Source organism: Eretmochelys imbricata, chromosome 18 (genome assembly GCF_965152235.1).
Source record: "Eretmochelys imbricata isolate rEreImb1 chromosome 18, rEreImb1.hap1, whole genome shotgun sequence".
In the NCBI taxonomy this organism is placed as follows: domain Eukaryota; kingdom Metazoa; phylum Chordata; order Testudines; family Cheloniidae; genus Eretmochelys; species Eretmochelys imbricata.
The window spans coordinates 7,148,221-7,163,082 of NC_135589.1; the positions used below are offsets into that span (position 1 = coordinate 7,148,221).

The following is a 14,862-nucleotide window of genomic DNA, read 5'->3' on the forward strand; positions in this document are numbered from 1 at the left end:
GCATGTCTTCAAGTCACCAGGGCCTGATGAAATACATCCTAGAATACTCAAGAAACTGACTGAGGAGATATCTGAGCCATTAGTGATTATCTCTGAAAAGTCATGGAAGACAGGAGAGACTCCAGAAGACTGGGAAAGGGCAAATATAGTGCCATCTATAAAAAAGAGAATAAGGACAACCCAGGGAATTACAGACCAGTCAGCTTAACTACAGTACCTGGAAAGATAATGGAGCAAATAATTAAGCAATCATTTTGCAAACACCTAGAAGATAATAAGTTGATAAATAATAGTCAGCATGGATTTGTCAAAAACAAATAGTGTCACACCCAACCTAATAGCTTTCTTTGACAGGGTAATAAGCCTTGTGGATGGGGGAAGCAGTAGATGTGGTATATCTTGACTTTAGTAAAGCTTTTGATACTGTCTGACGTAACCTTCCCATAAACAAACTAGAGAAATACAACCTAGATGGAGCTACTACAAGGTGGGTGCATAACTGATTGGAAAATCATTCCCAGAGAGTAGTTATCAGTGGTTCACAGTCATACTGGAAGGGCATAACGAGTGGGGTCCCGCAGGGATCAGTTCTGGGTCTGGTTCTGTTCAATATTTTTTATCAATGATTTAGATAATGGCATAGAGAGTACACTTACAAAGTTTGCAGATGATAGCAGGCTGGGAGGGGTTGCAAGTGCTTTGGAGGATAGGATTAAAATTCAAAATGATCTGGACAAACTGGAGAAATGGTCTGAAGTAAATAGGATGAAATTCAATAAGGACAAATGCAAAGTACTCCAATTAGGAAGGAACAATCAGTTGCATACATACAAAACGGGAAAGGACTGTGTAGGAAGGAGTACTGTGGAAAGGGATCTGGGGGTCATAGTGGGTCACAAGCTAAATATAAGTCAACAGTTTAACAAGGTTGCAAAAAAAAGCAAACATCATTCTGGGATGTATTAGCAGGAGTGTTGCAAGCAAGACACGAGAAGTAATTCCTCCACTCTACTCCGCGCTGATTAGGCCTCAACAGGAATGTTGTGTCCAGTTCTGGGTGCCACATTTCAGGAAAAGATGTGGACCAAATTGGAGAAAGTCCAGAGAAGAGCAACAAAAATGATTAAAGGTCTAGAAAACATGACCTAAGAGGGAAGATCGAAAAAACTGGGTTTGTTTACTATGGAGAAAAGAAAACTGAGAGGGGACATGATAATAGTTTTCAAGTATCTAGAAGGTTGTTACAAGGAGGAGGGAGAAAAATTGTTCTCGTTAACCTCTGAGGACAGGAGAAGAAGCAACGGGCTTAAATTGCAGTGAGGGCAGTTTAGATTGGACATTAGGAAAAACTTCCTGCCAGAGTGGTGAAGCACTGGAATAAATTGTCTAGGGAAGTTGTGGAATTTCCATCATTGGAGATTTTTAAGAGCAGGTTAGACAAACACCAGTCAGGGATGGTCTAGATAATACTTAGTCCTGCCAGGAGTGCAGGGGACTGGACTAGATGACTTCTCGAGGTCCCTTCCAATTTTACGATATGTGAAATATTCAGCAAGCTTTTTGTGGTCCCAGGTTCAATTCCTTTCTCTGCCACAGACTTCCTGTGTAATCATGGGCAAGTCACTTAGGGGATCATTTTAAAAGTGCCTAAGTCTCTTAGACTCTGATGCAGAGCTGGGCAAATAACTGATTTTCGGTGCATTGGCAGTTCTGAAAAAAAAAAATGGTTTAAGTCGAACGGCATCTGAAATGTTTCAGATTTTTCCTTGAATTGAAAAAGTTCATTGCAGGCTTGTTCCAGAGCAGGGATTTGGAATGTGGGTCTCCCACGTCCTAGGTGAGCGCCCTAATCACTGAGCAATCTCCTACCACCATTACCGCCTCCTTCACCTTGTCTGGCCACTTTGTGAATGGCTCAAGCTAGTCATGTCAAATTTGTCAATGCTTTCCAGTTGACCAAATCTTAATTTTTCCTCAAATAACTATTTGTCCCAGCTTTACAGGGAGATATTTGTCTCAGATTTACTCCTAGGTCCTGGTGATTTTTAATGAGACTTAGGCTCCTAAACCTGCACTTTTTGGTCTCCCTAAGCCTCAGTTTCTCTGAGACCCTTAATCTCTCTGTGCCTCAGTTCCACATCTGTACATTAAAGTCTGAGATGCTTACCAGATGGTGATGTCAGCCATAGAAATCCCTTAGATTGATACAGACCCATGTATTCCTACACGCACCCTTACACACCCCCAGTCCTCTAACCCTGCTCAGGAAACCACCACATGGAATAGGGCATTTACAGAGCATAAGAAAGCATTGCTAATTCCAACCACAAGGAAAGGTATCGGGAGGAGTAGCGGGTTTATAGGAAGATTTAGTACTACTCTCCAATGTGGTATTACCAACGTCTATTCCTATAACCTGCCACAACTGTACCCAGAGAAATGGGGAATGAACTTGTCAAAAGTTAGGGCAACTGCACCTCTAATCCCCCTCTGAGGTCCCTCGAGGGCACCCACTCCTGGCTCCTCAGCCATCATCTTTCTTGGGTAGAGACCAGTGTCTCTCTTCCTCCTGATTGGGGTTTTTCCAGGCTGCAGAGTTCCCTGTCTATACCATGATATCCCCAGCAAGCCAGATTGCTTTAAATGGGCCAGCGTCTGCACTTCGCTTTCTTTTAGCCCTGGTCTGCACTGCGGGGGGGGGGGGGGAAATCGATCAAAGTTACACAACTTCAGCTATGTGAATAACGTAGTTGAAGTTGACGTACTTAGATCGACTTACCGTGGTGTCTTCACCGTGGTGAGTTGACTGCTGCTGCTCCCCCATCAACTCTGCCTGATCCTCTCATGGTTCTGCAGTACAGGAGTCGAAGGGAGAACACTCGGGGGTCGATTTATCGCGGGTAGACTAGACGCGATAAATCGACCCCTGCTGGATTGATCGCTGCCCACCGATCCGGCGGGTATAAGTAAGCACCTTTATTTTTAAGGTGAAAGCATTACAGAGAAAACCTATTAAGATAATAAAGATCCTGCAAATGTGCTAATAAGCCTACCAAAGATCACCCCCCTACTCCGGCAGGGGCTCTGGTAGGAGGCAGTCCTTCAAACTCCACCACATAGCTCAGAATTAACACCACCATGAATAGCTCAGGCTATGTCCACACTACAAATCACTTTGGTGCAACTTACATCGCTCAGGGGTGTGAATAATAAATGCTCCTGAGCGACGTAAGTTACACCGACTAAGCGTCAGTGTAGACAGCACCATGGCAGTTGGAGAGCTTCTCCTGCTGACATAGCTACCACCTCACGTGAAGGCAGGAGTTATGAAGCCAATGGTAGAGCTCTCTCTTGTCTGCTTAGAGTGTCTTCACCAGAAGCATTACCATCAGTGCAGCTTGCGCTGCTGCAAATGATGTAGTGGAGACATAGTGTTAATCTTTCCTTTATACAGCTTGGGCCCTTGACCTTGAGATTCCAAGAACAGGCAATCACCAGACAATGATCTCCTTCTCAGGACACAACTTCCAAAGGCTGGGTTTTTGCATAACCAGAGGTGGGAATTTGCATTCAACTCCCTGTAGAGATTCCCCAGGCAAACCACTTGACACTATTTGTCCCCAGAGCCCATTTGTATCTGGCACGTTGTTCATTACAGTACTTTGAAGTTCATAACACTTCCCAGGATTCAAGCCCCCTCTGTCTTCTACGGAGAGGCTACATACAATCCTAACCCACAATAATACATAAATCACACGTAAAAATACATTTAATGCAATAGACCCCAAACACACAAACTTAATTCAGTAAGGTTTCCTAAGACTATTGCAGGAAATTGCCATGTCTGTCACAGAGATGATTGGTAAAGTCTCTAAGTATTTTTCTTCGGGTGTAAATGAACTGGCTGATCCCTACCTAAAGCTTTAGCAAAGCTTTTGACACGGTCTCCCACAGTATTCTTGCCAGTAAGTTAAAGAAGTATGGGCTGGATGAATGGACTATAAGGTGGATAGAAAGCTGGCTAGATTGTTGGGCTCAACAGGTAGTGATCAATGGCTCCATGTCTAGTTGGCAGCTGGTATCAAGCGGCGTGCCCTAAGGGTCGGTCCTCGGGCCGGTTTTGTTCAATATCTTCATTAATGATCTGGAGGATGGCGTGGATTGCACCCTCAGCAAGTTTGCAGATGACACTAAACTCGGAGGAGAGGTAGATACACTGGAGGGTGGGGATAGGATACAGAGGGACCTAGACAAATTAGAGGATTGGGCCAAAAGAAATCTGATGAAGTTCAACAAGGACAAGTGCAGAGTCCTGCACTTAGGGCAGAAGAATCTCATGCGCCGCTACAGACTAGGGACCGAATGGCTAGGCAGCAGTTCTGCGGAAAAGGACCTAGGGGTGACAGTGGACGAGAAGCTGGATATGAGTCAGCAGTGTGCCCTTGTTGCAAAGAAGGCCAATGGCATTTTGGGGTGTATAAGTAGGGGCATTGCCAGCAGATCGAGGGACATGATCGTTCCCCTCTATTTGACACTGGTGAGGCCTCATCTGGAGTACTGTGTCCAGTTTTGGACCCCACATTACAAGAAGGATGTGGAAAAATTGGAAAGAGTCCAGCGGAGAGCAACAAAAACAATTAAGGGGCTGGAGCACATGACTTAGGAGGAGAGGCTGAGGGAACTGGGATTGTTTAGTCTGAGGAAGAGAAGAATGAGGGGGGATTTGATAGCTGCTTTCAACTACCTGACAGGGGGTTCCAAAGATGATGGATCTAGACTGTTCTCAGTGGGAGCAGATGACAGAAGGAGTAATGGTCTCAAGTTGCAGTGGGGGAGGTTTAGGTTGGATATTAGGAAAAACATTTTCACTAGGAGGGTGGTGAAGCACTGGAATGCGTTACCTAGGGAGGTGGTGGAATCTCCTTCCTTAGAGGTTTTTAAGGTCAGGCTTGACAAGACCCTGGCTGGGGTGATTTCGTTGGGGATTGGTCCTGCTTTGAGCAGGGGTTTGGACTAGATGACCTCCTGAGGTCCCTTCCAACCCTGAGATTCTATGATACCACCCATTCCCCCCGCCCCCAGTTATGTGTCAAAAACTTGATCTAAATTGAGGAAATATTACATGAGTGAATATGTGTAAATAGTTAATGGTTCTCATGGATATGTAGCATAGTCTCAGGGTTTTGTAGGCCTAGTAAGACTACTTGTGCACTGTAAACCAGTGGCTCTGAACCTTTCCTGACTACTTTACCCCTTTTAGGAGTCTGATTTGTCTTGCGTACCCCTAAAGTTTCACTTCACTTAAAAACTACTTGCTGACAAAATCAGACATCAAAATACAAAAGTGTCCCAGCTACACGATTACGGAAGAGTTGCTGATTTTCTCATTTTTAACCATATAATTATAAAATAAACCAATTGAAATATAAATATTGTATTCACATTTCAGTGTATGGTATATCGAACAGTATAAACAAATCGTGGTATGAAATTTGCATTGACTTCACCAGTGCTTTTTATGTTGTCTGTTGTAAAACTAGGCAAATATCTAGATGAGTTGTACCCTTGGAAGATTTCTGCGTACGCCCAAGGGTACATGTGCCCCTGGTTGAGAACTGCTGCTGTAATCAGTTTCCTTTGTGCAGCTTTTGACACCAGATCTCAGCTGTACCTGCCCACCCCAAAATACTGAATGAAATCTGCTCACCTACAGCAGGTCTTCTCCATCATGGAGTACGGACTCCCGCAGTTTACGTCAGAAGCTTCCATGGGTGCCACTTACCTCACCCACAGGAATCCCCTCACCTTAGAACAGGAGCGGTCACATGACCACTGTCTGGCTCTGTGGCGTCTTTACGGAGCTGAAGTCGGGAGCAGACAGGATTTCCAGCTGCAACAGTAACTGAATGTGCTCCTCTGCCTCAGATCAGCCCCGAAGGACGCCACGTCGTTCGATGTCCGTGGCACCCCTGGTGTTGACATCTATATTGTCCACAACCCTGAGGTTGCCAAGGTACCAACGTGCGTGCCCAGATGGCCCCTGGATGCTGGGGTGGAGGTGGTGGTGACTATGAAGGCGCCAAGCAACACTGTCAATGATAACAAGGTGAGCTGGTCATGGAGGGGGAGAAGCACCCTTGGAAAAAACGATGTCAAACTTCCACAAGCGCAGGAGCAAAGAGCTGTTACTTGGGACTTGGACCAGGCAAAAGGGTGTTTGAAGTTGGACAACAGACACTGTGCCTTGGCTGGTGAGATGTCTGCTTGCTAAGGGTGCCCACGTCCTGGGCGTTAGAATGAGCGGGGTATCCCATGAATCCCTGGGCGATGCGTTCCCATTTGGGGCTTTCGTCACCTCACAGACTGAGAGAACAGCCCAGTTGCAAAACTGCTTCATTTCAGCAGCCGGGACCTGTTGCTTTGGTTTTACTTGCTGATGGATTGTTTATTATTTAGACTCCTTATCCTATTGTGCATTTCCATGAGGGAGCAATACGACTCTAATCTGCATTAGGTTTGTATTACAGTAGCATCCACAGGCCGCCTTGTCCTAGGTGCTGTACAAACACAGTGAGAGGCCGTCCCTGCCCAGAAGAGCTGCCTAAATTAGTGGTTTTCAAACTTTTTTTTCATTTGAAGACCCCTCAAAAATGTTGAATGGAGGTGCGGACCCCTTTGGAAATCTTAGACATTGTCTGCCGACCCCCAAGGGTCCACGGACCACAGGTTGAAAACCCCTGGTCTAAATGGAGAAGACAGACAGTGGGATAGTATAATCCTCATTTCACAGATGGGGAACAGGGACATAGAGAGAATAAGGGACTTGCCTGACGGCACAGTGCCACAAATTGAGCCCAGAACTCCTGAGTCCTGGCCCAGGTCCCAAGCCACATGACCATCCTCTTTGTCTTAAACTAATGAATTTTAATGAAGGAGTCATCTGCACAGCACTCCCAGTTGCTCCCAGCGTAGAGAGCGGAAGACCACCTGCAAGACTCGCACTCTGGTCTCATCCTTGGCAGCATTATGTCCCCAGGCAGTATCTGTTTTACTCTTAGCTTTGCTACAGGCGATGGTGTCCTGAAAATAGTAGTGCTGATCGTGGTGTCTTTGCAGGTTAGGATTTCATACTATGGGCAAGATGGGGGGCCTCCTATGCACACAGCCATGCTCTACCTTACCTGTGTTGGTAAGTAGAACCGAAGAATCCACCTGTTCAATAAACTCAGCCCCAAAATGCCGCTCCCTTCACTGGGTAGGAGGGTGGGAGGACACGTTTTCTAGGTTGGCTTCTGGGTACACTGGCAAAAATATCGGTGGGGGAAGGTGGAAGAGGAGCACAGAAATTTCAATTTTTCAGGGGAAATTCAAAAGCCAAAATATTTCTATTTGGAAATGCTGCAACAGTGACTCATGGGAGTTATAGTTTGGGTGCCTTATGCTCCCATTCTCTTCTGTAGGCTAGGGTCCCCAGTCAAACTACATCTCCCAGGAAGCACCACTGTCTCCCCCTTGGGGAGGGGGCTGGTGCACTATGGCTGGCGCTGGCAATGGTGCATCCTGGGAGATGTAGTTCAGCCAGGAGACTGGACCACAGGGGATCATGGGGATAAGAGGCACTTGGATTACAACTCCCATAAGGCACCATGGCAGCATTCCCACAGTTTCGAAATATTTCAGTTTTTGGGTGTTCTGTTTTTCAACTAAAAAAAAATCAAAATGTTCTGTGGAAAGCAAATGCTTTTCATGAATACTTTCATTTAGTCAAAGACAGTTTTGATGGAAAATTTTCAAGCAGCCCTGCTTATAGGGACAGGCCAGCTGATCTGAGCCCCATGTAATGGAGACCGGTTCCCTTGTAGCTCACTCCTCTCCCCATTGAGCTGTGTTCAGTTCAGTCAGGCCTTGTTTTGCCCTGAGGCTATGGGGGCTGCACACTTTTAAAGAAGCCTATAATGGCACATACCCACCGAAGGATCCCCCTCTATCTCCGCTTTTGGTACTGAAGATCCCAAGCTTGGCTAGAACATGGTCGAGTCCAGTTCATTGATTCTCAGAGCCCTCCAGCCTGATGGGTTCTCTTCTTCTCTTGTGCCATTGCAGACATCTCCCTGGATGCTGATACAACTCGCAGTGGGGCGGTGAAGAGAAAAACAACAGATATGGTAAGTATGATTCATCTTTGTACCCAAGGAATAAGGGAGACGAGTAGGCTGAGTAAATCCTGAGCTGAACATCCCAGAGCTCCCCAGCAGAGTATTAAGTGTAAAGGAGACATGGTTTATCTAGTACTGTGGTCTGCAGCCTAGAGCACCAGCTACAATAGCATTAATTAAGGGTTTGTCTACATGGGGATGCTCAGGAAAATTAATCTGAATTAATTAAAGGTGTGAAGTTCAAGTGGATTAGTTAAATGGCATTAAACCCCTGTGTGAACACGCTCATTCAGAATTAAAGTGGCTTTAATTCAATTTATTAATTCACTTGGAAGTTAATTAAACTGAATTAAGGCTACTTTAATTCTGGAGAAGAGCTTCCACAAAGGGGTTTAATGCATTTAACTAATTGATTTAAAATTCACACCTTTAGTTAATTTGGATTAATTTTTCTGAGTGTCCCCGTGTAGACAAGCCCTAAGTGATTTTATTTTTTTTGTTGGAAAATGTCAGTTCATCAAAACAGAAACTTTTCACAGGAAAGGGTCAGTTTTGACAAATTTTTTGACTTGGAAAAAACTCTGAGAAGTTTGGAAATTGTCAATCTTTGGTTTTGACATTTCCAAGATAAAAACATGTTAGTTTTCTGGGTTTCATGTAGAAATTCAAGCTAATTATAGTAAAAATAGTAACCAAAATGTTTCTAAATGACTGAAGTGTTTCAACTGACACAAAATTTGTTGATCTCTCAGAAATGTTCCTGGGATGGGAAGACAGTCCTCCACCCGGCTGTATCAGTAGGACCCTGGCTCCCAGTCCTATGCTCAAACCACACCACTTGCCTTACAACAGTGTATGTGTGTGAGTGGCTGGAACCTGGAAGCTCATATATTTCTGAGTTGGGAATGAGTAACATGGAGAACAGCTGGGAGGGAAACACTTTCCATAGGGGCTAGTGCAATAGGAAGCAGCTATGTCACATGCCTGTCCTCTCGGCTTTTATTACTGTAGTAGTGAAAAGAATTGGGTTCCAGCTCTCTGGTCTTGTTCCTCGTTTCCGTACCAAGCCTGTCTGTGTCTTGCCTCTGCAGAGAGAGTGGACGTGGGGCCCAGATGGGCAAGGAGCTATCCTGCTAGTGAACTGTGATAGGGATGACCCAAAGTCCTCGGATATGGACAACATGGATTTCTGTGTGCGATCGTATGCAGGTATTGGCTGGGAATGGATCACTGCTTTTGGAATGGGCATTAATCAGATGATGCAGAATGTTTGAAATTCCAGCCAGGTCAGGCCAGAATGCAAGATGTTAGCTGAGTCCTAAGAAGAAACTACACCTATATAAAAGGGAGTAGTGAGAGTATGAACACTGGGGACTAACCCAAGGAGCGGTTCATGGGCTCCACTCATCAGAGCTGGGCCTGGATTTTCATGGCCCCCATCCATGAATTGCTACCAGTAGAGCTGTAAAACATGTACTCTGGAAAATGCCCAGATCGTCCACTATAACCGCTGCTTATCAGGATGTCTCACTTATTCCGAACACGGCTCCAGGCACATCCAAGGGATCTCAGTGATACCATAAGATCTGCAAAAATGTTTGCCAAGTGGCTGTATTAGAAGTGTAACCCTCTAACTGAGCCATGTGACTGCCGGACTACTGGTCGGGCAGTGAGACAGCTCCAGCTTAGGCCAATTTTCAACCCATAGCTGGTCTACTTTCTCGGGAAGTCTAGATGTTGGGTGCCTCTTATGGAAGAGCATGTTCAAGATATCCAGGGGGTTTATTTTACATTGTGATGCTACTAACCTTAAGGCGCAAGTCTCTTGGAAATAAGCCTGTTGAACGGAATAGCCAAGGAGGCATATATCTCCTTCTCTCTCTTGGGTACCCAACCACTTTTAGTTTTGATTTTTGGAGGGTCATCTTTGAGTCTCCAATGCTAAACAAGAGACACCTGGATTGACAATAGAGCTTACAGTCTTCCCTAACCCACACCTGAAAAAAGGAACACAATGGAAACCGATAGGGTGGACAAAGCACAGGGGTCCCGTGTTCCGATGCTCTAACTTCATAGCTTCATAATGAGCTGCATCTTCCTCCTTTAGGACCAGCCCAAAAGTGGTTTCCCCATCCCTTCTTGATACAATTGAGATATATATACAGTGGTCCTATCAGACATAGCGTTACCTGAGTTTCTGTAGAGGGATCACATGCACTATGGACCAGATCCTCCCCCGGTGTACATTGGCCTACATCCAGTGACATTGGTGAGGCTAGGCTGATAGGCAGTAGCTGAACGTTAGGTTCCAGAGACGTGATGATCCAAATCTGAAAGCAGCTGCTTGAATAAGCCCCACTCTTTTCTCTTTTGGTCTCCTCTTACCCTCAGACCTTCAGGACATGTCCTGTATGATCTTGAGAACTCAAGGCCCTGATGCAATCTTTGATGACCACAAGCTGGTTCTTCACGTTTCCGTGTCAGACGCATACAAAGTGGGAGTTTTCCACGCTCGGGGTGAGTATCTGGCCTTCTGGCTGCTGCGGGCTTGGAATTACAGCTCTTGGCCAAGGCATTCTGAGAGTGTCTAGAATTGTCTCTGCCTTTGCTCTGTGCCTTTGCGCCACTGTGTTACACTGCAGTCTTGCATGCCATGATAACCTATTATGGTGAGAGCTGGCACTTCAACAGTCTGCTACACAGCAAGTGGAAGTTGGTAGTAAAAATTGGCTGGAATATTGAATCCATCCGAGGACCTGCTCCTGCTCCCTGTGAAGCCCGTGGGAGCTTTGCCACTGACTTCAAGGAGGGTGGGATCAAGTTCTAAATCTGCCCTTCAATTAGCTGTTCTCTAGCTGTTCCCTCTCAGGAAGGCTGCTCTCTACATCCACGTCCATTTACCTCCACCCTTTCACCCCGGTCTCGCAAACACTTCCACACATGGCATGCTGCTGGCCTGGCTCCCCAGCTCAGGGAAGACCAACGACAGGCCCCAAAGCTGGCCCGGCCCTTCCTGAAGGACACAGTTTTATTCTTTAAACCCCGCAGCACACCAAAACAAAGCTATTCCGCCAGCCAAAGCAGGCTTCAGTGGCTTTTCCCCTGTTGTCTTCCTTCCTACTCCAGGGCCTGCCAGCATCCCTCCTGCAGTGCTCAGGCCTGGATAGGACAAGGAATCTCCTGCCCACTTCCCAGCTGGGTCTGCTCACCCCACTCCCTGTTTGGAAAAAGGCTCCATCCCCAAACAGGGCTGAGGGTGGGGGGATCCCAGGGCGCCAGCCCTTAAAGAGGCAGACCACCCTATTACACACAGGCTCAGCTCTAAGCGAGTGAGTACTTCCATTGACTCAAGTGGACCTATTCAGGTGCTTTAACTTGTGCCTGGATATTTGCACAGTTGGGGTTTTCTATTGTATTGTTTGAGAAACAGTGGGCTAGCCCTGAACTGGGGGAACTCACAGGCCCTCTTTGCACCCCAGGGCACTCCTGAGCAGCACTGGAGGCTCATGGCCAGAGTGCAGTGCTGTAATTGTACTGTATCACAGTGATGATACAGGAGCGGGCAGAGTTAAGAGTGTCTGGTTGACCTTAACTGTTGCACTTCTCTGCTTTTTTATTGAGTACTTCTCCGTGCCACCTTAACATCCTTCTAGTGCGACATCCTAGTGTAACCAAGTGTCACTGCTGCCCATTATGGATGTCCGGGCCACCTTTTGTCCTGGCACCACCCCTGCTAGTGTGCCAGATGCCCCATAGCTGAGGCAAGTGCCACAAGTGATTCAGCTGCCAAGTCTCTGTGCGCCTTCACACCTGGGGGCCTCCAATGTGTGCTCTGCCAACTATCCCTAACACCACCCTCCTTCCAGGGCCACTCAGAGCCCCACCCTTCCCAACATGCAAGTGCCCTCCTGCCAGTGTCTTCCCCAGCTGGAAGAAGTGACCCACTTCCACCAGATCCAACACATGCTTCTGTTGACCTGTTCCCACGATCCACCACATGCCCGCTACTGACCTGCTCCAAGTAGATCCAGCACAGCGGGTGTTTGTTTTATGGAACAGTATCTTAACTTGGGGAAGATCTGAATTATAAGTGTTTAGTGCACTGGGGTTAGGGCAGTGGAAGTGAAGATGTGATATCAGCTACCAATGCAGTGAAAAGGAGAGTATTGCCCAAATAAGTTACTGAGACCAGACATCCCAGAGAGACATGACCAGTTCCAGAACAGGGGCAGCAAGTAAATGCAGAGTGTCTGCTGGGCTCTCCTAAAGGATGTTAAAACCTAGTTTCTGGGGAAGGACAGAGGTGCTGTGTTCGAGGGACGGGGCAGTGCACCTGGAGACCGACTGCTTCTGCTTCTCTTCCAGTTTGGGAAATGAAAATCCAGAGAGTCCCATGGGGCTCCTGGGGGTCAGTGAGGAGCAAACATCAGATGCGCAGGGGGAATTCAAGTACGTGGATGAGCGGGGTGGCTGGCTGGCAGGATCAGAGTGGAAGCAATTCCTTTGATGGCTTTCAAAGGCAGAGAGAGAATTTCACCCATTTCTAAGTGGTACTGGGCTCCAGGCAAAGAACGACACAGTTTGTGGGAGAGTTAGAGGTAACTGACTTGACTGCCCTACCTCACTCTTAAAAACTCTGCAAGGACATGGTGAGGGTTCGAGAGAAGGCCATTCTGTTTGGTGCTTGAGGCTGATGTGTGTAGAGCATAGGCTTGGCAGAATCTGATTTCTATCATTTCAACCAATAATATCGATTTACATTTTTACAGTGGCTGGGAATTGTGGCAGTGGGGGGCTGTCAAACAATTCCTGAGTGACAGCAGACACTGAGACTCAAAGAGTCAAAGCTTCATAAACCTTTCAACCACAAATTTTTCAACATCACAGGTCACAATATAGAAAGTAAATATCCTTAAAATCAACAACGCTGACCCGTTTTTACTAGCTGTTCGCTAGGCCATTTGTAACAAACGTAATTCAAAAGCCTAAATCCCTGGAGTTTGACTCTAATATAGTCTTATGTAGCATTTTTCCTCACTTTGCCAATCTGTAAATTTCAATTATTGTCGGTGAAAATATTTAGTTGTTGGTTTGCATGTGTACGGTGAAATCGACCTTTACCGATAAAAATCGAACCTTTCCAAGCCTGCTTATGGAGCCAAATGTAGGTCAAACTAATTCCAAACCAGAACTGAATGTTAGGGTCCTTTGCCAGGACTTGCCTGTGCAAGGCCCCTTTGTGGCCCAACTTACCTGGCCATGGGATCGCCAAGTATGGGTCCCCCCCTCTTGTGGTGTCTGATGCAGTCGTGCTTTAGCCCGCTGGCTAAGGAAGGCTCAAGTCCCACCCCTTCTGGGTACTGAAGTCCCCAAAATAAGAGAAAAATAAGAATTCAAAATAGGATTGGCCGATGAGTCTTTGGCACTGTTTAGGGCCTGTGTTCAAACCGGTCTCCCTGGGTCCAGCCGTCCCATCCGCACGCTGTCCCAGACTCCAGGCTCTAAACAGGGTTCCCTCATCGGGGTGGGTCTTAGAGCTCTGTCTCCTTCCTGGTTAGCCCCAAATTGAGCTGGGCCATCTCCTTTTAACTCCCCTGTCCATGTGTGATGCCTGCTGCCAGTGTCGCTGGACAAGGGCCAATTGGGTCCACAGGCCTCATGCACCCCCTTCCGGTCAGTGCCCCCCCATCACGGCTCCTAGAGCCTCACCTGGGCTCTGAAAAAGACTGCCTGGTTCTCAAACCTGCCGAGCTGCCCGATGATTTCAATGAAAGCTGCTGGATGCTTAGCACTTTTGAAAACGAGAGCATGTCTGGAGGAGTCCAAATGTAGATTTAGGGATGTAGGCTCCTTTTTCTGAAAGTCTTTGCCATACACTAAGGATATGTCTACACTATGAAATAGGTCGAATTTATAAAAGTCAATTTTTAGAAAGCGATTTTATACAGTCGATTGTGTGCGTCCCCACTAAGCGCATTAAATCGGTGGAGTGCGTCCACAGTCCCGAGGCTAGTGTTGACTTTCGGAGCAGTGCACTGTGGGTAGCTATCCCACAGTTCCCACAGTCTCCGCTGCCCATTGGAATTCTGGGTTGAGCTCCCAATGCCTGATGGGGCAAAAACATTGTCGCGGGTGGTTTTGGGTACATGTCATCAGTCGCCCCTCCCTCGGTGAAAGCAACGGCAGACAATCGTTTCGCGCCTTTTTTCCATGCGGGCGCCATACTGCTTTCAGCAGACGGTGCAGTAGGTCTGGAAACTGTCATCATCGAACGACCGCTTCCGTTGCCACTCTGCTCTCCTGGTGGTCTCGCAGGTCCTCTATATGACCGTTGTCATCTGCTGCTTCTGCTGCAACTCTGCTCGGCTGCTCTTGTCTCGCCACACCACGGCAAGTGTGAAGCCCACTCAGCTGTTGTGTCCTGGCAGCAGATGGTGCAGTAGATCTGCAAAACTGGTCATCCAACCACCGCTTCCCCTGCAACTCTGCTTTCCTGCAGACACCATACCATGGCAAGCATGGAGCCCGCTCAGATCACCGCGGCAGTTATGAGCATTGTAAACACCTCGCGCACTATCATGCAGTACATACGCAGAACCAGAACCTGCAAAAGCAGGTGAGGAGGCGACTGCAGCGCGGTGACAAGAGTGATGAGGACATGGACACAGACTTCTCTCAAAGCACAGGCCCCGGCAATTTGGCCATC

At 47.0% G+C, this 14,862-nt stretch overlaps 1 protein-coding gene across 1 annotated transcript in view; it reads left to right on the forward strand.

Annotated features, from left to right (window-relative positions):
• LOC144276841 (protein-arginine deiminase type-3-like) overlaps positions 1 to 14,862 on the forward strand; it is a 44,386-nt gene that overhangs the window by 12,163 nt on the left and 17,361 nt on the right. Inside the window, exons 2-6 of the mRNA XM_077837213.1 lie at positions 5,926 to 6,106; positions 7,117 to 7,189; positions 8,104 to 8,165; positions 9,248 to 9,365; positions 10,548 to 10,673. Of these exons, the coding sequence (XP_077693339.1) occupies positions 5,926 to 6,106; positions 7,117 to 7,189; positions 8,104 to 8,165; positions 9,248 to 9,365; positions 10,548 to 10,673 (560 nt within the window). The remainder of the gene's footprint in view (positions 1 to 5,925; positions 6,107 to 7,116; positions 7,190 to 8,103; positions 8,166 to 9,247; positions 9,366 to 10,547; positions 10,674 to 14,862) is intronic.